This window comes from Rana temporaria, chromosome 13 (genome assembly GCF_905171775.1).
Source record: "Rana temporaria chromosome 13, aRanTem1.1, whole genome shotgun sequence".
NCBI lineage: Eukaryota > Metazoa > Chordata > Amphibia > Anura > Ranidae > Rana > Rana temporaria.
In genome coordinates, this window is record NC_053501.1 from 54,871,798 (window position 1) to 54,897,207 (window position 25,410).

At 44.7% G+C, this 25,410-nt stretch overlaps 1 protein-coding gene across 1 annotated transcript in view; it reads left to right on the forward strand.

The window, feature by feature from the left end:
• The first annotated feature begins 6,950 nt into the window (after positions 1-6,950).
• GPR176 (G protein-coupled receptor 176) overlaps positions 6,951-25,410 on the forward strand; it is a 47,625-nt gene continuing 29,165 nt past the window's right edge. Inside the window, exon 1 of the mRNA XM_040332435.1 lies at positions 6,951-7,732. Coding sequence (XP_040188369.1) covers positions 7,540-7,732 — 193 coding nt within the window. The 5' untranslated portion in view covers positions 6,951-7,539. The remainder of the gene's footprint in view (positions 7,733-25,410) is intronic.

Below are 25,410 nucleotides of genomic sequence, written 5' to 3' on the forward strand. Positions count from 1 at the left end.
ACAACACCATGGGAGGCGTTGACAGAGCTGACCAGGCAATGACATTTTATCCAGCAATGAGAAAACAACAAAAAAAGTATTACAAGAAGATCTTCAGGCATCCTTCAGGCATGTTCTTGAACAATGCTTTTCCAATGCTTTTTGCCTTCATTCTGCTAAAAAAAAAAAAAGAGTGACAAGCCTGTGGTTCATGCTGACTTTGTTTGGAAAGTTGCCAAACTGATCTTTCTGAACCACCAAACACCAATGGCTGTGAAAGGAGCTGGATGTCGTGCTGCTGGCGTTGTCAACCCGGAACGTCTGACTGGTCGTCACTTCATGGACTACATCCCACCAAATGAGAAAAAGTCAGCACCCACAAGGATGTGCATGGTTTGTTGCTCATAGCGTGTTCACAGTGGAAAGAAAATCCGAAAAGAAATCGGGTTCCATTGTCCTGATTGTGACGTCGGACTTTGTGCAGTCCCATGTTTCAAAATGTATCATACCTGGGATGTTTACTGAAGCAATATGACTAGTAATATTGCACCCTTGTTTGGACAAAAAAAAATGTACTAAAATGTATTGAATAAAATGTATTATAATAATATTATTATTATTTGTTATTTATAGTTATTTATTATATTATAATTTATGATTTTGTGTTTTAAACTTTATCATACCCGGGATGTCTACTAGACTCTTGTTTGGACAGATTTAAGTGAGTTATTCCTAAAAATTGCAGGCCTACAATATAATACACGAAATTTCCATGCAAAACTATTGTACCGCTTTCGGCATCAAAAATCTGACATAATCATACCACCAGGGAGGTTAAAGGAGAAATGAACACTATAACAAAAAATATAGTAAGAAAAGTGTTAAGTGAATACTTGTAATATTCTGCTTATTCTGCCTGACTGTACATTTTGACAAGACAAAGAGGGGTTGATTTACCAAAGGGAAATAGACTGTGCACTTTGAAAAGTGCAGTTGCTCTAGAGCAGGGATATGCAATTAGCGGACCTCCAGCTGTTGCAGAACTACAAGTCCCATGAGGCATAGCAAGACTCTTATAGCCACAAGCATGACACCCAAAGGCAGAGGCATGGTGGGACTTGTAGTTTTGCAACATCTGGAGGTCCGCTAATTGCATATCCCTGCTCTAGAGCAAGGGTAGACAACCTTAGAGATGGAGATCTACTTGAACAACACTGATAAAGTCAAAGATCACCTGGCATAGTTCAGGAGTTGGTTGTGCTCAGAATGCAGGGTTCAGGAATGCGTTACCCTTATAATGCATGGTTCAGGAGTGTGTTCCGCTCAGAATGCAGGATTCAGAGGGTGTTGTGCTCAGAATGCAGGCATCTGGAGTGCATTATGCTCACAATGCAAGGGATCAGGATTGTGTTGCGCTCAGAATGCAAGGATCAGGAGTGCGTTACAATCCCAATACAGGGATCAGGAGTGTGTTGCGCTTAGAATGCAGGGATCAGGAGTGCATTGCGCTTAAAATTCAGGATTTCTGGAGTGTGTTGCACTCAGAATGCAGGGTTAAGGAGTGCATTGCGCTCAGAAGGCAGGGATCCAGAATGTGTTGCGCTCAGAATTCAGGGTTCAGGTGTGTGTTATGCTCAAAATGCAGGATTCAGGAGTGTGTTGCCCTCAGAATGCAGGGCTCAGGAATGTGTTGCGCTCAGAAATCAGGGCTCAGGAATGTGTTGCGCTCAGAATGCAGGGTTCACGAGTGTGTTACCCTCAAAATTCAGGGTTAAGGAGTGGGTTATGCTCAGAATACAGGGTTTAGGAGTGCGTTACCCTCAGAACTCAGGGTTAAGGAGTGGGTTACCCTCAGAATGCAGGGTTCAGGAGTGTGTTGTGCTCAGAATGCAATGATCAGGAGTGCGTCGTGCTCACAATACAGGGATCAGGAGTGCATTGCGCTCAGAATACAAGGATCAGAAGTTTGTTACGCTTGCAATGCAGGGATCAGAAGTGTTCTGCGCTCAGAAAGCAGGGATCAGGAGTGCACTGTGCTTAGATTGCGGGGATCAGGAGTGTGTTGCGCTCAGAATGCAGGGTTCAGCGGTGCGTTTTACTCAGAATGCAGGGTTCAGGAGTGCGTTGCACTCAAAATGCAGGGTTAAGGAGTGCGTTACACTCAGAATGCAGGGTTAAGGAGTGTGTTGCGCTCAGAATGCAGAGATCAGGAGTGCGTTAAGCTCAGAATACAGGGATCAGAAGTGTGTCATGCTCACAATGCAGGGATCAGGAGTGTGTTACGCTGACAATGCAGGGATCAGGAGTGTGTTACGCTGACAATGCAGGGATCAGGAGTGTGCTGCGCTCAGAATGCAGGGATCAGGAGTGCACTGTGCTTAGAATGCGGGGATGAGGAGTGTGTTGCGCTCAGAATGCAGGGTTCAGGAGTGCGTTTGCGCTCAGAATGCAGGGTTCAGGAGTGCGTTTGCACTCAGAATGCAGGGTTAAGTATTGCGTTATACTCAGAATGCAGGAATCAGGAGTGTGTTGCGCTCAGAATGCAGAGAGAGATCAGGAGTGCGTCATGCTCACAATTCAGGGATCAGGAGTGTGTTGCGCTCAGAATACAAGGATCAGGGGTGCGTTACACTCACAATGCAGGGATCAGGAGGGCATTACGCTCACAATGCAGGGATCAGGAGTGTGTTACACTTGCTTGCTCACAATGCTTGCTCTTAGAATGCAGGGATCAGGAGTGCGTTACCCTCAGGATGCAGGGTTCAGGAGTGTGTTGCAGTCAGAATGCAGGGTTCAGGAGTGCGTTACCCTCAGAATGCAAAGTTCAGGAGTGTGTTGCGCTCAGAATGCAGGGTTCAGGAGTGGGTTACCCTCAGAATGCAGGATTAAGGAGTGGGTTACCCTTAGAATGCAGAGTTGAGAAGTGGGTTACCCTCAGAATGCAGGGTTCAGGAGTGTGTTGCGCTCAGAATGCAGGGATCAGGGATGCGTTACGCTCAGAAGGCATGGATCAGAAATGCATTACGCTCCAAATGCAGGGATCAGGAGTGTGTTACGCTCAGAATGCAGGGATCAGGAGTGCATTGCGCTCAGAATACAAGAATCACCACCACACCCGTCCCAGTGTCACCAGACCAGTGCAGCCAGCAACAGTGTCCTTGAACACCGCAACACTAGTAAAGTGTAACTATATCAGTGCAGCCAGGCACAGTGTCAGTATAGTATAATAGTATAGTATTAATATATAAGTGCATCCAGAAACAGTGTCCCAGATAACCTCCACATCAGTCTCATTGTCACCAGACCAGTGCAGCCAGCAACAGGGGGCCAGATTCACAGCAGAGATACTCTGTCGTATCTCTCAGAGTATCTATGCGATTGATTCATAGAATCTGTTACGCATAGATAGCCCTTAGATCCCACAGGTGTAATTGTTTTACACTGTCGGATCTTAGGATGCAATACCGCGGCCGCCGCTGGGTGGAGTTCGCGTCGTATTCTAGCGTCGGGTATGCAAATTAGGTTTTACTGCGATCCACGACGGTTTTTCACGTTCGGTACGTCGTCACTAGTCTAGTTTCCCATCGCAATTTTAGTCGTCGTTTTACCTGACCTAACTTTACACAGCCCACGTATGTGCTGTATAAAGTATGCCGTCGTTCCCGCGTCGAAATTTAAAAAAAAAAATTCTTGCGTAAGACGTCCGGGAATACGAAAGTATGCTACGCACGTCGCCGTTCGAAAAAATGACGTCACTTCGCGCAAAGCACGGCGGGAATTTCAAAATGGAGCAGGCGCAGTAGGTCCGGCGCGGGAGCGCGCCTAATTTAAATGGCACACGCCCCTTTGAATTACTAGGGCTTACGCCGGAGGCCGCCGGCGTAAGTTTTCATGCAAGTGCTTGATGAATCAGGCACTTGCGATGAAAACTTGCGGCGGTGTAACGTATCTACAATACGTTAGGCCGCCGCAGTTCTATGTGAATCTGGCCCAGTGTTCCTGATCACCACCAGTGCAGCCAGCAACAGTGTCTATTTTACCAAAGAAATGTAGGAGAATACGTTTGCCCTATATTTATGAAGAAGATTATTTGCAGATAAGTTTTTTTTAGTAGAAACTAAGGGAAACTTTTTTTTTTCAAAATTTTCAGTTTTTTTCCTTTTATATAGTATAAGATAAATACCAGGTAAAACAATCTAAAACACATTTGGGTAAGGTGTTAAATGTCTGAATAATTGTTAATCAGATTATCACACTGCTGAAAACTTGGCCTGGACAGGAAGAGTGTTTAAACATGATGATCTTCAAGTGGTTAAAGCGGTAGTAATTTTTTTTTAAACTCTGCAGGACAATGGCATAAAGTGCTGGAATGCATCGCATACTAGCACATTGTGAAATACTTACCTTAATGCAAAGTTCTCCGGCGGCGTGCTGTCAACATTGACCGGGCTTCCAGATTCCCCAGTCCCTTTCTCAGCTTCTCAGCACTAAAGATGAATGGTCAGGAGACAGAGGCTCCTGTTCATTCATAAACTGAGCAGAGTAAACAGTTTATTCTGCTCAGTTATTACAGGACACAGGAGCGATCTCACTCACTGTGTCCAATTCCTGACAGTTCCTCCTGAAGCCGGCAGGAGAGGAGAGGAGGGCAGCCGACTGCAGGGAACAAGGGGGGTGGAGGAGGACAGGCGGAGCAGAGGAGATTACAGGGACGGAGGAGAACAGGGGGGGCAGAGAAGAACATGGAGGGGGCTGGGGGAGGAGCACACAGGAAACAGCTGGGAATGCTCGGTGCAGCAGGGAACAGCTGTGAACACCAATCTCCCTGTATAGCTTTTTATAGCTGACAACTGTGGGAGGGAGAAAAGGAGAAGCATCTGTCAGCTAAAAATCTATACAAAGGAGATCGGTGTTCACAGCTGTTCCCCGCTGCACCGATCATTCCCGGAAGATGATGGGGCACTTACGGGTGTGCTGGAGCTGCCGCAGAAATGCGGGAGACTCCTGCACCTCACGGGAGACTTGAGATGTCTGAATCTGTCCTGTGATTCTGGGGCTGTATACTCTGTCCTGTGAGGCTGATCTATATACTCTGTCCTGTGAGGCTGATCTATATACTCTGTCCTGTGATGCTGACCTGTATATTCTGTCCTGTGATGCTGACCTGTATATTCTGTCCTGTGATTCTGGGGCTGTATACTCTGCCCTGTGATTCTGGGGCTGTATACTCTGTCCTGTGATGCTGACCTGTATACTCTGTCCTGTGATTCTGGGGTTGGATACTCTGTCCTGTGATGCTGACCTGTATACTCTGTCCTGTGATTCTGGGGCTGTATACTCTGTCCTGTGATGCTGAGCTGTATACTCCTGACACCATGGGTGGAAGAAAGTGGAATACAGGGGACGGAGTGGGTGGATTATATAAGGGGTGGGGCTTATGAGAAGTAGGAGGGGTCAAAAAGGAAAGGTGGGGTTTGGCCCCCCCCATCCTAAAACTTCACTAGCCACCACTGGGTTTAGCACTGGGAGACACTTCTTGAAATATAAAAAGTGCATTTACTATACAACTATATAGATCAGACCAAAATGAGGGACAAATCAGGAGGAAAGCGGGACAGTGGCACTTTGTTCCAAATCAGGGACAGTCCCTCGAAATCAGTGACAAATGGGGGCTATACTATTAGCCCTACCACTATGTAATAGACATGTGCACACTGAAATATTTTGTTTCGTAATTTTGTTTTTGTCCGAAAAATTAATTTATTTAGTTACTCCCGAAATTAGTTTTTATTTATTTCGTATTTCGTTAAAAAAAATGCATTCGTCCGAAAATCCAAATTGAGGTTGAATCTGTCATTGAAGGCTTATGGTGTCTGTCGAATGTTCTAAGAAAAAAAAAAAGAGGATTCGACAGAATCTTTAAAAAATAATAATAATTTGACTCTTCATGTCTCTCTATGTCGAATCTTCATGTCTCTCAATGTCGAATCTTCATGTCTCTCTATGTCGAATCTTTTCTCTCTATGTCGAATCTTTTCTCTTTATGTAGAATAATATTGGACTAATAGAGTTTAGGTTAGGCACATTCGACCACAACGAAAATGAAAATAAAGCATTTGTTTATGTCGGATCTTTCGGTTTTCGTTTTCTGTGCTTTCGTTATCGTTTGTTAAAACGATAACAAAAATACCTGAAATTCGGACGAAAACTAATGCACATGTCTACTATGTAATATAAGGGCCTGTAGATGGTTACACACTAGATGGAACTGTTTGTTTGTTCCCATATTACCTAGTTTTGTTAAAGCGGGGGTTCACCCTAAAAAAAAAAAAATCTTGGTCTACCATGCATTCCAGCATACTAGCGTCAACTACAGTATGCTTTTATTTATTTTTTTGGCGCTGTACTTACAGTTTAATCCTTTAGTTTAGTTTCAGACTCCCGCGGGGAGTAGGTGTTCCTATGAAGAGGGGAACATGATTGACGGCCGGCTATGGCGCGTCACGCGTTCCGAAAAATAGCCGAAATAGGACTCGGAGCTATACGGCGCTTGCGCAGTCAGCTCCTAGTCTGTGCGCAGGTACCATATAGCGCCGTGAAGAGCCGAGTCCTACTCCGGCTATTTTCGGAACGCGTGACACATAAGAATCTAAATTTGTGTGGAGAACACTAAGCAGTATGTGTTGCGTTATTTTCATATTTGGAAATATTTCCCCAATCTGATTATAGACATGTCACGAATATTCCAACCCCCACATTTGTGCCCAGGACAGATGCCAACCTCTAGGCCTAGATAAAACCACATTGAAATGCAATGGAATAGAACGGATTTGTATTTATGAATAATATGACAGTCGGTGGGAAAGCATGCCTGGAACCATTTTATTATCATTTTCTGTTGATTTCCAGTATCCAGGCATGTTGGGATTGCAGAAGGGATATAAAAAGTCTGCAATGGATGAGCCTTCATTGTGAACTGGGTGTAGATGAAGGCAGCCTGTATATCGAGCCTCTCAGTGGCTAATGAGCCTACGCTGTGTGTTCATGTCTCTGCAATCATTGCATTGCTAGACTAGGTGAGGGAGACATTTCATGTCAAGCCTTTTCTTCTTTTGTTCCCCAGCATCAGGCTGTGAGACTGATTACGCTTTTGGTTCTCTTTCCCAATCAGTTTCGGTGACGGTAACAAGAAGAGAGAGGTGGAGAGAGGGAGCCTGTGCCGGAGATTCGCAGAAAGGGGAAAAGAGGAGCAATGAGATTCAGGGTCAGCTCTTTCTTCCCCCCTCCTTTTTTACCGGCATCTGACATGATCTTGTTTTGGAGATGTTTGCTGGGGGTGAAAAGCAAAGAGAGAGGCTTGTGTTCTTCCTGTCGTACGAAGAGCCAGAGTAAGACCGGGTGAAGGGGAAAAAAAAATGCACGCTATCCGGACTAGTCAGGTAATTATTGTGAGATGGGCGCACAAAGCCAGGGAGCGTGCCGAGCTGTGGGCTTCAGAGCCATGATGCTGAGAGCAGCCCTGACAGTGCAACACATGCAGTAGGTGGTAGAAGAACCGCCATGGGTTATAATGGCAGCCTGATCTTCAGAAACAGGAGTGAGATCGGCTTCTATCAGGCTGGGGCACTGGAAATTAGGAACGTGTCTCATTCTCAAGTCCTATGGAGCAACCGCAGCAGCAGCAGTGCTGGGCTGAGCTACAGACATTTCACCACCAGCGTTCAAGTTATTATATTCATTGGTTCTCTATTGGGTAAGTTCAGGATCCCGCTGACATATGTGATGGTTAATATATACTGTATGGTACTCAATGCCATGTTTTCATGCGTTATCAGCCATTACACATCTAGTATCCTATATATCTCCTCCATTTCTCATCAAATGCCCCCTCACTATGGATGGGCAGATCTGATGATTAGATCTGAGATACGCCCATCCTCCAATCAACCTCAAATCACAGGGTGTCACACTAAATTTGCTTTTAAATCGTTGTAGTATTATACTTGGCACATATGTAGCAATTGAAGTGTTCAGTTTTTCCTTGAAAATCCCAAAAGTCTGTTGCCATAGACTTTGTATAAGCTCTAATAAATGTGTTATGTTAAAGCTTTCGCTCTGGACAATAGAACACTCTTATTTTAACCATATATCATATATGTGAGTTATTAAATCTTAAATATACAATTACTTAAAAGTAACAAGTCCAATCATTAGCGATATGATTATCCAGCAGGCTGAAAGATCTCTGAGATGAATCCCACTAAACACCATCCAACTACTGCTGGAAGTGCTCACATTAGACACTGCAGTAAGAAAGTAATGCAGCTTTTTTATGTAACTGGATTCACTGCAGTCAATGGAAATATGTGTTGATACAATACAATTTTGATGCATCTCTTCCGCAGTCTTTTTGTCTCAATATTTCTCTCTAAAATGACATGGCCATCCATTTTCAAGGTGAAGTGCAAAATTAAATTTTATGCATTTAGGCTTTTACTTGAGGGACCATGAGTTCAACTTTGGGTTATCTACTATAAAACAAAGTCATTTCATGCCACACATTGCTCTTGCCACGCTGGTTTGGATTTGATGGCCTGTTGTCCCCGTGTTACCTTCCTGAGAATTGTAAGAGTTTTGTGTTTTAATTATTGTACATATTAAAGCATAGCTAAACCCCCAATTTTTTTTATAAATATTGCACTTTACAAGCAATCCTTAGATGTGGTGACGACGTTATTTTTATTTTTTATTTATTTTTTATCTTAATTTTTACCTGGTGATCCAGCCAGCAATAAACTTTCTATCTTAGGGTGGCAAAAACTGACAAAAGAAAAAGTTTGCTTTAAAGAACTCCAGCTTAACTTTTTGATAAACTATTGTATTAAATGCTGGAACTATTAAAATCAATAAACACCCTTGAAGCTAATTATAAGGTACTTTTACTTAAGTATATAGGGCCAGATTCACAGCTGAAATACGCCGGCGTATCTACTGATACGCCGGCGTATTTTCAAATTTGCCACGTCGTATCTTTAGTTTGAATCCTCAAACCAAGATACGACGGCTTCTGGCTTCGATCCGACAGGCGTACGGCTTCGTACGCCTTCAGATAGTAGGTGTAATACTTTGGCGCCTGCTGGGTGGAGTTTGCGTCATTTTCCGCATCGGGTATGCTAATTAGCTGTTTACGGCGATCCACGAAGGTAGGCGCGTTCGTCGCATTCTCTTACGTCGTCGCTAGTCAGCTTTTCCCGGCGTATAGTTACGGCTGCTATTTCATGGCTTATATTTAGACTTGCCAAAGTATGGCTGTCGTTCCCGCGTCGAATTTTAATTTTTTTTTTGCATAAGTCGTTCGTGAATAGGAAAGGACGTAACGTACGTCGCCGTTCAAAAAATTACGTCGGTGCGACGTCATTTCGCATAAAGCACGGCGGGAAATTTCAAAACAGAGCATGCGCAGTACGTTCGGCGCGGGAACGCGCCTAATTTAAATGATACACGCCCCATTTGAATTAGGCGGGCTTGCGCCGGACGGATTTACGCTACGCCGCCGCAAGTTTACAGGCAAGTGCTTTGTGAATCAAGCACTTGCCCGTAAAACTTGCGGCGGTGTAACGTAAATGTGATCCGTTACGCCGCCGTGGATTTACGCAATTCTACCTGAATCTGGCCCATAGTGTCCCAAAGGATAGCCAAATTTGCTTAGAGTTCTAAAGAAGTTGACACATTCCTAAATACCTGGTGGAACTGTCCCCCAGATATTATTGGATTGGTGTCTATCAGTTAAAGTTGAATTAAAGGCAAAACTTATTTTTTTTTTTCATTTTGGATAGAACAAGGAACCCCTGTACATTGTTGTTTTTTTGTTTTTTTTGCCATCTGTAGGCCATTGGGGAGATTTATGTTCACTTCCTGTTTTTTTTACAAATAAATATGTGAAAAGTGTGGCATGCATTTGTATTTAGCTCCCTTTACTCTGATACCCCTAACTAAAATCTAGTGGAACCAATTACCTTCAGAAGTCACAAAATTAGTAAATAATCCACAGGGATGAGATTTGAGTTTGAGCCGAACATTGGCTGTTCGAACGTTTGCGGAATTTCAAAGATTATGGGCCATTCGCGCAAAATTCGAGTGGCGCGTCATGGCCCATAATTCACTGCGGCATCCAGTGCATTGCTGGCTGATGATTGGCCAAGCATGCACTATGACCTGCATGCTTTGGCCAATCACAGCGCGGAAAAAAGCAGAGCCATAATTGGCCAAAGCCAGGGTGGCTTTGGCCAATAATGTCTCAGGGGGTTTAGTACACGCCCCACACTATATAAGGCCGCCTGCGTGGTGGTCTTGTGTAGTGTGTTGTGGTGGTGGTCAGACAGAGAGAGACGGTGTCATTTATTTTGAGTTAGATAGAGCAGGCAGGCAGGCGAGTCAGTTAGCTTCAGTTACAGTTTGTAGAGGATATATATGCATCCCATGTGTTGTATATATATTTATACACTGTATTCAGTTTAGCTAGAACTGTTCATGTTATTTTCTTCATAATATACTGACAGACAGGCAGGTGATTGTGCTAGGTGGAGTATTTTCACTTAGTGTACTGTGTCCTTTGCACAGTGTGCACCCAAAGCTTATCTGAATACAATTGCTGGTGTTATCATACAAATACAGGCAGGGACCTGCAGTATTTTGATTTAGTGTCCTTTGCACAGGACCAGACATTACATTAAAGCCGCAAGCAGTTTTTCCTATATAAATATAATTTTGTGCAGGGACAGTTCTAAACACGGGAAACACGTGCCACGTCACAGGCATACTATAGACACCCGGCAGGTACGATATTTAAAGGAATATTTCACTTTTGTTTTTCACTTTAGGCATCATTAAAATCACTTCTCCTGAAAAAAATGCAGTTTTTAAAACGTTTTTTTTTTTTGCATTGATACATGTCCCCTGGGGCAGGACCCGGGTCCCCAGACCCTTTTTATGACAATAACTTGCATATTAGCCTTTAAAATTTGCACTGTTGATTTTGAACGTTTGAGTCCCATAGACTTTAATGGGGTTCTAAAGTTCGTGCAAACTTTCGGTCCGTTCGCAGGTTCTGGTGCGAACCGAACCGGGGGGTGTTCGGCTCACCCCTAGAGCCCACCTGTGTGAACAAACAGCATTACGAGGGCCAAGGAACACACCAGACAGGTCAGGGATAAAGTTGTGGAGAAGTTTAAAGCAGGGTAAGGTTCTAAAAAAATATTCCATCTCACGGAGCACTGTTCAATCCATCATCCGAAACCGCAAACCTACCAAGACATGGCCATCCACCTAAACTGACAGGCCGGGCAAGGAGAGCATTAATCAGAGAAGAAGCTAGGAACCCCATGGTAACTCTAGAGGAGGTGCAGAGATCAACAGCTCAGGTGAGAGAATCTGTCCACAGGACAACTATTAGTCGTGAACTCCACACTCCAGAAGTTCCGTTTGCAGTTTGTGAGATACCATGTGGGGGACACAGCAAATATGTAGAAGGGGCTCTGGTCAAATGAGAACAAAATGTTACTTTTTGGCCTAAAAGCAAAACGCTATTAGCTGGATTCAGGTAGGGCGGCTCACTTTTGAGGCGGCGTAGTGTATCGCATATACGCTACGCCGCTGTAAGTCAGAGAGGCAAGTGCTGTATTCACAAAGCACTTGCCTCCTAATTCAAATGAGGATGAGGGGGAGTGTTTTATGTAAATTACTCGTGACCCGACGTGATTGACGTTTTTTACGAATGCGCCTGCGCTGTCCGTGGACATATCCCAGTGTGCATTGCTCCAAAGTACGCCGTTCCGACGTGAATGTAAATTATGTCCAGCCCAATTCGCGTTCGACTTACGCAAACGACCTAAAAAGATAGGCCTGTTCCGACGTCCATACCTTGCATGGGCTGCGCCACCTAGGGACCAGCTTTATCTAGTCATTTGTATATTCTACGACAAACTCAACGGAAGTGCCACCTAGCGGCCAGCGTAAATATGCACCCTAAGATACGACGGCGTAGGAGACTTACGCCGCTCGTATCTTAGCCTAATTTAAGCGTATCTGGTTTCCAGAATACGCTTAAATTTGCGACGGTGTAGATTCAGAGTTACGACGGCGTATCTACTGATACGCCGGCGTAACTCTCTGTGAATCTACCTATTTGTGTGGCGGAAAACTAACACTGCACATCACTGAACACACTATCCCCACCGTGAAACATGGTGGTGGCAGCATCATGTTGTGCAAATGCTTTTCTTCAGCAGGGACAGGGAAGCTGGTCAGAGTTGATGGAAAGATGGATGGAGCCAAATACAGGGCAATCTTAAAAGAAAACCTGTTAGAGCCTGCAAAAGACTTGAGACTGGGGTAGAGGTTTACCTTTCAGCAGGACAACAAACCTAAACCTACAGCCAGAGCTACAATGGTATGGTTTAGATCAAAGCATTTTCAATGGTTTCAAATGGCCCAGTCAAAGTCCAGACCTAAATCCATTAGAGAATCTGTGGCAAGACTTTCACAGACGCTCTCCATCCAATCTGACAGAGCTTGAGCTATTTTGCAAAGAAGAATGGGCAAAAATGTTGCTCTTTAGATGTGCAAAGCTGGTAGAGACATACCCAAAAAGATTTTCAACTGTATTTGCAGCGTAAGGTGGTTCTACAAAGTTTTGACTCAGGGGGGCTGAGTACAAATGCATGCCACACTTTTCAGTTATTTATTTGTAAAAAAAATAAATAAAAACGATTTATCATTTTCCTTCCACTTCACAATAGTCTGCCACTTTGTGTTGGTCTATCACATAAAATCCCAATAAAATACATTTACGTTTTTGGTAACATGACAAAATGTGGAAAATTTCAAGGGGTATGAATGAATATTTTTTCAAGGCAATGTATACTGTTTTGGGCAGGAGCATTAGGAAAAAAAACTGGGAGACATTCCTTGATTTGAGGGACAAAACCACTTCCTAGTTCAAGCTTATCACCCTTATCCTAACAGTGTCTAAACAAACTTTAGCTATGGCATGGAAATCTTCTATGCCTACAATTGAGTAAGATGTCTTGATAACTTCTAGGCCAGTGATGGCGAACCTTTTTGAACCCGAGTGCCCAAACCGCGACGCAAAACCAACTTATTTCTTTCAAAGTGCCAACACAGAATTAAACCTACCAGCGACTCTGTATAGATGATGGGACTGATCATCCCTCTGAATAAGCCCTAAGGGACCAAAAACGTATGATTCTGCCTAGAAAAAAATTGGTGTTTTTTAAAGGAATGCATTCCGCTCAGAATGCTAGGATCAGGAGTGTGTTACGCTCAGAATGCTAGGATCAGGAGTGCGTTACGCTCAGAATGCTAGGATCAGGAGTGCGTTACGCTCAGAATGCTAGGATCAGGAGTGCGTTACGCTCAGAATGCTAGGATCAGGAGTGTGTTACGCTCAGAATGCTAGGATCAGGAGTGCGTTACGCTCAGAATGCTAGGATCAGGAGTGCGTTACGCTCAGAATGCTAGGATCAGGAGTGCGTTACGCTCAGAATGCTAGGATCAGGAGTGCGTTACGCTCAGAATGCTAGGATCAGGAGTGCGTTACGCTCAGAATGCTAGGATCAGGAGTGCGTTACGCTCAGAATGCTAGGATCAGGAGTGCGTTACGCTCAGAATGCTGGGATCAGGAGTGCGTTACGCTCAGAATGCTAGGATCAGGAGTGCGTTACGCTCAGAATGCTGGGATCAGGAGTGCGTTACGCTCAGAATGCTAGGATCAGGAGTGCGTTACGCTCAGAATGCTAGGATCAGGAGTGCGTTACGCTCAGAATGCTAAGATCAGGAGTGCGTTAGGCTCAGAATTGGGTATACCCAGCCACACATTCCATGGTTATATTGTTACTGCACGATTGTTTGGGTATGTGGATGCATAACGGCGCCTAGATGTTTTTGTTTTAGACAACGTTGTCTTTTAAGATGGTTGTAGGTGGAAAAGCATCTTTTTGTATTTGACTTGTTTTAATTAATACATTTTTGTCATTTAATTTCCCATCATTTTTGTTTTAAATTTTTTTTGATTGCTATATCCCTGTGTGCTATTTTGTGGCACCTTGACCATTCCTTCTCCCTGGCACAGTCCTTCTCTCTTGTATGCAGCTTTTTGGCCACTGAGTCCCACTTCCTTTTGGATAGTGAGTGGATGAGCTCTCATTAATATTTGTATTTAAACAGTGTAGTTCCCAGCTTTCAATTTTTTATCCATATAACTCTCTCACCTGTCTCCAGTGTTTCCCGTCCGATCTGGCAGCTCATTCCCGCCCGCACATCACCCCTGATCGATCCCAGCTATCAGGAAGCAGTGTTTTCTCAGGCACACCCACCCACGCACGCTGGCCCCAGAGATTTGTGGGAGCTGTAGTTTGATGGGGGGTGCAGTGTGGACAAATCAGGGTCTATAATTGGATTTGTGTGTGCGCGCACGCACACACGTCACCCCTGGCCGTTTCTACTCCACGCGCACTCGGACACATCACCGCAAACGAAGGGACTTGTGGGAGATGTAGTTTGCGGCGTGGTCCGATTCCGATTTCAGTCTTTAAGTCTGTTTTTATGACAATACCATGCATATAAGCCTTTAAAATTAGCACTTTTGATTTCTCCTATAGACTTTTAAAGGGTGTTCCGTGGCTTTTGGAATTTGCCGCAAAAACCCCAAATTGTTCGATATTGTTTGGCGAACAGGCGAACACCCGATGTTCGAGTCGAACATACGTTCGACTCAAACATCGGGCTCATCCCTAAAATATATATATATATATATATATATATATATATATATATACACAGTTGTGCTCATAAGTTTACATACCCTGGCAGAATTTATGATTTCTTGGCCATTTTTCAGAGACTATGAATGATAACACAAACACTTTTCTTTCACTCATGGTTAGTGCTGAAGCCATTTATTATCAATCAACTGTGTTTACTCTTTTTAAATCATAATGACAACAGAAATTACCCAAATGACCCTGATCAAAAGTTTACATACCCCAATTCTTAATACCATGTATTGCTCCCTTTAACATCAATGAAAGCTTGAATGCTTTTGTGGTATTTGTGAATGAGGCTCTTTATCTTCTCAGATGGTAAAGCTGCCTATTTCTCTTGGAAAAAGCCTCCAGTTCCTGTAAATTCTTGCGCTGTCTTACATGAACTTCACGTTTGAGATATGAGATACGTTTGAGTGGCTCAATGATATTGAGGTCAGGAGACTGAGATGGCGATTCCAGAACCTTTACTTTATTCTGCTGTATCCAATGACAGGTTGACTTGGCCTTGTATTTTGAATCATTGTCATGTTAGAATGTCCAAGTACGTCCCATTGGCAGCTTCCTGGCTGATGAATGCAAATGTTCCTCCAGTATTTTTTGATAACATATTGCATTCATTTTGCTAACAATTTTGACCAAATTTCCTGTTCCTTTGTAGCTCACACATCCCCAAAACATCAGTGATCCACCTCCATGTTTCACAGTAGTAGGAATAGTCTACTTTTCATCATAGGCCTTGTTGACTCCTCTCCAAATGAAGAGTTTATGGTTGTGGCACAAAAACTCAATTTTGGTCTCATCACTCCAAATGACTTTGTGGCAGAAGGTTTGAGGCTTGTCTCTGTGCTGTTTGGAGTATTGTAAGCAGGATACTTTGTGTCATTTGCATAGTAATGGCTTTCTTCTGGCGACTCGACCATGCAGCCCATCTTTCTTCAAGTGCCTCCTTATTGTGCATCTTGAAACAGCCACACCACATGTTTTCAGAGAGTTATGAATTTCACCTGAAGTTATTTGTTGGTTTTTCTTTGCAACCCAAGCTATTTTCCTGGCAGTTGGGGCTGAAATTTTAGTTGGTCTACCTGACCGTGGTTTGGTTTCAACAGAAGCCCTCATTTTCCACTTCTTGATTAGAGTTTGAACACTGCTGATTGGCATTCTCATTTACTTGGATATCTTTTTATATCCCTTTCCTGTTTTATACAGTTCAACTACCTTTTCCCGTAGATCCTTTGACAATTATTTTTCTTTCCAAATGACTCAGAATTCAGAAACGTCAGTACAGCACTGGATGGAAGATGAAAGGGTCTGTCAGGAGTCCAGAAACTCATTGACTTTTATACACACACACTAATTTGTGTCAATCTTTCTTTTGTAACTATTTGATTGCCTATGCAATTTTAATTTTTTGCTCTATAAACAAAGACTGACCATTTTGAAAAAAAAAAAACAATACTTTTTACTTTCTGCTATATCCAAAAAAATATTCTTCTTGAATTTAGGCCAATATATATTCTTCTACATATTTTTGGTAAAAAAAACAACAGATAAACTTATATTGATTGGTTTACGCAAAAGTTATAGCATCTACAAAATGGGAGATAGATTTAGAGACTTTTAATTTGTTGTACTATTTTTACTGGAAATGGTGGCGATCTGTGATTTTTAGCAGTACTGCTACATTGCAGCAGTGACACTTTTTGGGGACCAGAGACACCAATACAGTGATCAGTAGGGATGAGCCGAACTGTTCGGTTCGCACCAGAACTGTCAAACTGACTGAACGTTCGCGCAAACTTTTAGAACCCCATTGAAGTCTATGGGACTCGAACGTTTGAATTCAAAAGTGCTAATTTTAAAGGCTAATATGCAAGTTATTGTCGTAAAACGAGGACCGGGTCTTGCCCCAGGCAACATGTATCAATGGAAAAAAAAGTTTTAAAAATTTTAGTTTTTTCGGGAGCAGTGATTTTAATGATGCTTAAAGTGATTTTTTTTTAAGAAAAATTCCTTTAAATATTGTACCTACTGGGTGTCTATAGTATGCCTGCAAAGTGGCACGTGTTTCCCGTGTTTAGAACTGTCCCTGCACAAAATTACATTACTATAAGAAAAAAGTTATTTAAAACTGCTTGCGGCTTTAATGTAAGGTCTGGTCTCTGCAATATGGATACAAATCATTGAGAAAAATAGCATGAGTTCCCCCCCCTCCCCCCAGGTCATTACAAGCCCCTTTGGCCCTATATACTTTGAACAGCAGTATACAGGTGGTGCAAACAAGACAGGGACTGTAGGTTTGTTGTTAAGTAGAATCTGTTTGTAATTTTGAACTGGTACTTTTTTAAAGTGTAGCTCCAGCCAAAAAAATCTATTTTTAAGCTTTTTGGAAAACCTAGAGAAGGGTTATCACCCCTGTAACATTTGTTTTGCTGTCTGTGCGCATCTGTTCAGAAGATTGCACCTCACTTTCTGTCCCAATGACAAATGTTTTTTTGAAAATTTGGGTTTTTAGTGAAACAAGGATTGGTAATAAAGCATCAGTGGACAGGAGACACCTCTTACAGAGGAGGATTTCCCTTCCTAGGGGTAGATTTCCTCTCACTTCCTGTTGTCTCCTTCCGTTTGCAAGTAGGAGTCGTTTGTAAGTTGGATGTTTGAAAGTAGGGGCCTGCCGTATATATACTCTGCAGAAATTTGGGCCCTAGGTGTTGGTGTTGCCGCAACACTCTAAGCCCTCAAAGTTAGCCTTGGTGGGCGCTGGAACTCCCTGCTGTAAACTATTATATCAAGAATTGTAATTACATGCCATTGTTGAACAGTGGTAGAAAAATTGGGCCTTTGGTGCTGGCGCTGGTGCCACAACACTGTAAGTCCTCACAGTTACTCTTGGTGGGCGCAGGAATGAGCCCTGCTGTTAAATATTAGATCAATAATTGTAATTACTAGAGTTGTCCCGATACCACTTTTTTAGGACTGAGTACAAGTACCGATACTTTTTTTCAAGTAGTCGCCGATACCGAATACCTATACTTTTTTTAAATGTGTCCCCAAATGCAGCCATGTCCCCCCACATATTGCAGCCATGTCCCCCCACATATTGCAGCCATGTCCCCCCACATATTGCAGCCATGTCCCCCCACAGATGCAGCCATGTCCCCCCACAGATGCAGCCATGTCCCCCCCATGCAGCCATGTATCCCCCCATCCAGCCATGTATCCCCCCCATCCAGCCATGTCTCCCCCCCATCCAGCCATGTCTCCCCCCCATCCAGCCATGTCTCCCCCCCATCCAGCCATGTCTCCCCCCCATGCAGCCATGTATCCCCCCATGCAGTCATGTATCCCCCCATGCAGTCATGTATCCCCCCATGCAGCCATGTATCCCCCCATGCAGCCATGTATCCCCCCCATCCAGCCATGTCTCCCCCCCATCCAGCCATGTCTCCCCCCCATCCAGCCATGTCTCCCCCCATGCAGCCATGTATCCCCCCATGCAGCCATGTATCCCCCCATGCAGTCATGTATCCCCCCATGCAGTCATGTATCCCCCCATGCAGCCATGTATCCCCCCATGCAGCCATGTATCCCCCCCATGCAGCCATGTCTCCCCCCCATCCAGCCATGTCTCCCCCCCATCCAGCCATGTATCCCCCCATCCAGCCATGTCTCCCCCCATGCAGCCATGTATCCCCCCCATCCAGCCATCGTCTCCCCCCATCCAGCCATCGTCTCCCCCCATGCAGCCATTGTCTCCCCCCATCCAGCCATGTCTCCCCCCATGCAGCCATCGTCTCCCCCCATCCAGCCATCGTCTCCCCCCATCCAGCCATGTATCCCCCCATGCAGCCATTGTCTCCCCCCATCCAGCCATGTCTCCCCCCATCCAGCCATCGTCTCCCCCCATCCAGCCATGTCTCCCCCCATCCAGCCATCGTCTCCCCCCATCCAGCCATCGTCTCCCCCCATCCAGCCATCGTCTCCCCCCATGCAGCCATCGTCTCCCCCCATGCAGCCATCGTCTCCCCCCATGCAGCCATCGTCTGCCCCCATCCAGCCATCGTCTCCCCCCATGCAGCCATCGTCTCCCCCCATGCAGCCATCGTCTCCCCCCATCCAGCCATGTTCCACTTACCTGCATCCCCGCTGCCGCCGACTGTGTAATACGCCGGGAACGTTACAGCTTTGAATCGCTGTAATGATTGGCCCCGTGCTGCGTATAGACACTCCCCCTTGCTCGGGATTGGACAGTTCACCCGAGCAAGGGGGAGTGTCTATGCGTAAATCATTACAGCAATTCAAAGCTGTAATGTTCCTGCCCGTATTACACAGTCGGCGGTAGCGGGGATGCGGCGTAACGGCGGCGGATCGCGGCGGCGGATTGCGGCTTCGGTTGCGGTCAGTCGGCGACGGTCGGCGGCGGCGGTGGGGGGGACGGGGGGGTGGCAAGTATTCTATTTGTGTATCGGGGCAGGGTATCGGCGTCTGAGTACCGCCGAAAAAACTCGGAATCGGTCCCGATACCGATACTAGTATCGGTATCGGGAGAACCCTAGTAATTACATGCCCCTGTTAAACAGGGGCAGAAAAATTGGGCCTTTATTGGTGGTGGCGCTGGTGCCACAACACTGTAAGCCCTCACAGTTACTCTTGGTGGGCCCAGGAATGGGCGCAGTGAAAATACTTGCTGATCAGCCACTGCCTGTGGTATTAATATGACAACAACAGCAATTGTATTCACATGGCTTGCAGAATGATCCCCTGCCTGTGGTATTAATGTGAGAAGATCCCTGCTTGTAGGAATTAATATGAGAAACACCAGCAAATCTATTGATGTAGCTTTAGGTGCAAACTGTGCAGAGGACACAGACAGTACACCATGTGAAAATACTGCAGCTAACACAATCACCTGCCTGCCTGTCAGTATATTAGCAAGAGCAGATCTAGCTAAACTCAATACAGTGTATAAATATACAACACCTGGGATGCATATATATCCTCTACACACTGTAACTCTAACTGACTTGCCTGCCTGCTCTATCTAACTCCAAAAAATGACACTCTCTTTCTCTGTTTCTCTCTGTAAACCACCAACCACCATATAGTGTTGGGCATGTGCTAAACCCCCTGAGCCATAATTGGCCAAAGCCACCCTGGCCTTGGCCAATTATGGCTCTCCGTTTTTTGCAAGCTGTGATTGGCCAAGCATGCGGGTCATAGTGCATGCTTGGCCAATCATCAGCTAGCAATGCACTGCGATGCCACAGTGAATTATGGGCCGTGACACACCACTCGAATTAGGCACAAACGGCCCAAAACATTAGTACTTCGACGAACGATCTAATATACGATGTTCGAGTCAAACGTGAGTTAGACTCGAACACAAAGCTCATCCCTAGTGATCAGTGCTAAAAAATGCACTGATCAATGTATAAATGACACTGGCAGGGAAGGAGTTAACACTAGGGGCGATCAAAGGGTTATCTGTGTTCCCTGGGTGTGTTCTAACTCTGTGGGGGGTGGGCTCACTGGGACAACACTTGTTTACATAGGCAGAGCCCTGTTCTGCCTCTCTGTACCGTGACCGGGGGAGTCTGGCAGACATAGAGTCTGCATCTCTTCAACCTTTATTGAGCTTCATATAAAAAACATCACAGACAGTGTGGGGTACAGTAGAAGTTTGTGTTTCACGCTACAGTTAGCGCTTAACCATAACCTTCCTAGGTCTGACTGGGCAGCATTCTCCATAGAAACAGAGAAAAGCAGCAGACTGGAAAAAAAAACAGCATGACACAATAATCCCAGAGCAAGCAATGAGAAGTAGCTAGAAAGAGCCCAGGTGAATGCCATAAAGAGCACTGTGATCCTAGAGCAACACTAAGAAGGAGATGGGAAAAGCCCAGGTAAAGGCCATAAAAAGGGAAAACACTCTGTTCCCCCTTCAGTTGACGGTGTCCATTAGGATGAAACGCATAGGGAGGGATTTTCACGGTGACATCACCCTGCCCACCAAGGTGCAGATCCTAAATATGCATTTGATGCCTTTTTAACTCCTTGTTGTATAAGTAGATTAATTCTTCTAATAAATTTGTTATTGATATATTACACAATAAAGCACTCCTATTCTCTTTATATATGTACAGTACGCTTGAATTATTTATGGCTGTGAGTGTATAAACTCCAAAGTGCGGCCCTGGAAGTTCAATGCTTCCACGCATGCGTCGAATCACTTTGACGCATGCGAGGGATGGCGGCCGATCGGACCTGTCCGGTGAGTCTGTACAGACGACATGCTAAGAAACATTTGTCCGCTGTAAACCTGTCCGATCCACCGGAAAATTGTCCGGTCGGACGTACAGACGATCGAACATGTCCGCTGAAACTGGTCAGCGGACAAGTTTCAGCGGACATGTTCGGTTGTGTGTACGGGGCCTTAAGCATTGCACCAGCGATCAGCGGGAAGCCGATACATGTTGACAAAAAGAATGAATGAACTACCTCGGCGCTCACAGCTGTGAAAAGGTTAAAAAGACTGCCGGACCTTGTAGTTTTCCATTCACAGAGAGCTGTTTTTAAAGCGGAGGTTCACCCGAAAACACAACTTTGTACCATCCAAACTAGCATACTAGCATCAGCTACAGTGTGCCTTTTTTTTTTTTTTTTGTGCTGTACTTACGGTTTAATCCGTAACTTTCAGTTTCAGACACCCGCGGGGAATAGGCGTTCCTATGAAGAGTGGAACATGATTGACGGCCGGCTATGGCGCGTCACACGTTCCGAAAATAGCCGGAGTAGGACTCGGCTCTTCACGGCGCTATACGGCGCCTGCGCACAGACTAGGAGCTGACTGCGCAGGCGCCGTATATGTCAGCGTCCTATTTCATTTTTTTTTCGCGCCATAGCTGGACGTCAATCATGTACCCCTCTTCATAGGAACGCCCATTTCCCGGCCGGAGTCTGAAACGAAAGTTACGGATTAAACCGTAAGTACACCGCAAAAAAAAAAAAAGGCATACTGTAGCTGACGCTAGTATGCTCGTTTGTATGGTAGATAAAGATTTTTTTTTTTTTAGGGTGAACCCCCACTTTAAATTTTGATAGCTAGCGGGCAGAAGAAGATTCCCCGCTAGCTGTAACAATGGGGGGGCTGAAAGGTGCAGGGTAAAATATAGGTGTAACATGTTATGAAAGGTGAACTTATTCTTTAAGGGCCCTTTCAGACGTGCGGACCGTATGTCCGCATTTTCATCCATCCGTTGCGGATGAAAACGGGACATACATTGGTCCCTATGTGATTGCGGTTGTCAGCAGATGACCATCCGCTGACACCCGTAATGGTCTGCCTCTGCAAAGATCCGATTTTTCGGACGGAAGAAAATCCTATTTTTCTTCCGTCTGGCAGATCGGATCGGATGAACACGGACATACGGTCCGTGTTAATCCGATCCCCCATAGGGGAGAGCGGAGGAAAGACAGGGCGGTCCCTGCAAAGTGTGCGGGAACCGCCCTGTCAGCCGACGGCTCAGCTGGGATTTTACGGAGGATGCCCGCTGAGCTTTTACGGACACACTGAGCGGATCATTACTGATCCGCCCGTGTGAAAGGGCCCTAAGAGATTTATGGGACTATTCATTTTTCACTCATATTGTGTTTTATTGATTCAAATATGAATTATTTTTTTTTTTTGTCAATCATTCACTTGTGAAATAAGCACAAGCATATTAGAAATGTAATTATTTATTATGATGTTTATTTATTTATGGAATATGAAGTAACGCTTTTCACTTTTTTAGACAGCACAACACATTTTTCTTTTCAATAACCACATTAGCATCCAGCATGCATGAGTAGAGAACACCGCCATGTGTTGCCCGAAAATGCCTTAAAACCTTTTAAAACTGGTACCCTTAGCCATTACTGATGATAGAAGTGCCTGAGGCGCATGCTCAGATCGCAGTCTGGGGCTCCCATCGCCATCTTAGAAAGGGGCAAGTCAGGAAATTGGCCACAGAGGCCCCATCACTTCCTGCTATCCATGCTTAAAGTGCACTTGCACTGCTGCAGCCATCTTGGAAATGGTCAGAGGGGGGCAGAGTCACCCGCACACGTGACAGGTGGCCCCGCCCTCAGCTATAAAAGAGCTGTCAAACGGGTCGCTCGTCATTCGGCCGGGCGCCTCATATGGAAGCGATATCGTTCATAGCGGCGGAATCGAGCCGTTTTTTTTTCCTCCGAATCACTCGAGAATGGATTACATTGTTGGAATATTTTTTTTCTTTTTTTCTTTTTAATAAAGGACTTGTCCCAAGCTGTCTCCTGTGGTTTTTAACATTTTGACATTTTTTTTATGAAATGGTTGAGGGCATGTGGCCTGGTACGGTTCAGGAGGGGGGCGCTCTCGCGTCCCCCCCTCTTTTCCTGCGGCCTGCCAGGTTGTTTGCTCAGATAAGGGTCTGGTATGTATTTTTGGGGGAAACACCATGCCATTTTTTTTCATTTGGGGCGGGGTTTCCCTTAAAATCCATACCAGACCTGAAGGGTCTGGTATGGATTTTGAGGGGGACCCCTACGCCATTTTTTTAAAATTGACGCAGGGTTTCCCTTAATATCCATGCCAGACCTGAAGGGCCTGATATGGAATTTGGGGGGGACCCACATGCATTTTTTTTTAATTTTGGTTTGGGGTTCCCCTTAATATTTATATCAGACCCAAAGAGCCTGGTAATGGACTAAGGGGGGAACCCATGCTGTTTTTTTTTCAATGACTTTTATCTGTATTGCTGGGACCCAATAATTCATTATGGTCGTGAGTATTTCTAAATTACTTTTTTCCTTTAGAAATGTCATTTTGTTATAAACACAGGAAACATGCGCTACTTTACAGGCATACTATAGACACCCCCCAGGTACGAAATTTAAAGGAATATTTCACTTTTATTGTTTCACTTTAAGCATTATTAAAATCACTGCTCCCAAAAAAAAGGAAGTTTTTAAAACTTTTTTTTGCATTGATACATGTCCCCTGGGGCAGGACCCATGTCCCCAAACACTTTTCATGACAATAACTTGCATATTAACCTTTAAAATTAGCCCTTTTAATTTTTCATGTTCGTGTCCCATAGACCTTAACAGTGTTTGCATGTTCGAACACATTCGGCTCATCCCTACTCTACAGTGACACAGGTATTGGTTGGAAGAGATAGGTGGCCATCAGGGCCAGATTAAGAACATTGTTGGCCTGGTGCTGAGGATTTTGGTGGGCCTTTATTTATAAATAATAAATAAATAAATATGCAAACAACTTTTTGTTACAACAAATGAAATTAAAGAGAGAGAGGGAGGATGAGAAAGAGAGAGGGAGGATGAGAAAGAGAGAGCGAGAGAGGATGAGAGAGGGGTGAGGGGTAAGGGAGGGGGGATGAGAGAAAGAGAGGATGCGCATGAGCATGCGTGGGAATGACATCAACACAGCCCAGCCAAGGCAAGTGACCGAAGGCACAGAGCATAAAAGGAAGACTGGGTGAAGATGGAAGCGCCCGGGACCCGCCGGATTGATCTCAGCGCGGCACTGGAGGGCTCAGTCCGACAATTTAAGTGTATCCTAATTTGCTAATATTCTGTGCATACTTATACAGTGTGGCATAAGCTACCTCAGGGCCTCTAAAAAGTAGTAATGTTAGCAAAGTTTACTACTGCTTTATTATCCCAGGTGCCCCTTGGGCAGTGCCTAAGTGCATAGTTGCCAACATTTAAAAAACATTTTTAAGGGACACTTTTTTTTACTAATGCTATATTTAGAGTAGCTGAGATCCCATATGTTCCTCTATACATCACAGTAGTAATCACAAAATGAAACAAGTACTAATAATGGGGCAGAACAAATATGAGGACTTAGAAGATTTCCTTAAGTTGAACTAACAAAAGTGTGCCCATTCTAGAGCTGGTAACATTGAGGATATTCAGTATAGTTTTAAATGACTGTTTTTGTGGGTAAGAGGCATAGGGGTGGAGTATGGACGATATTAAACTGGGAAGTATGTGCAGTTGATGGAGAGGAATGTGGAGGGTCTAACAGTGGGCACTATGTACAGGAGAGGAGTGTGGAGGGTATGGCAGAAGGCACTACGTATAGGAGAGGAGTGTGGAGGGTATGGCAGAAGGCACTATGTACAGGAGAGAAGTTTGAAGGGTATGACAGTGGGCAGTATGCACAGCAGAGGAGTATGGAGGGTATGAAAGTAGGCAGTATGTACAGGAGAGGAGTGTTTAGAGTATGACAGTGGACAGTATGTACAGGAGAGAAGTGTGGGGGTATGACAGAGGGTGGTATGTACTGGAGAGGAGTGTGGCGGGTATAAAAGTGGGCAGTATGTACAGGAGAGGAGTGTGGAGAGTATGACAGTGGGCAGTATGTACAGGAGAGGAGTGTGGAGGGTATGATGGGGGCTGTATGAACAGGAGAGGAATGTGGAGAGAAAGATAGTTGTCAGTATGTACAGAAGAGGAGTGTGAAGGGTAAGGTTGGGTTACAGTATGTACAGGAGAGGAGTGTACTGGGTATGACAGTGAGCAGTATGTAAAGGAGAGGAGT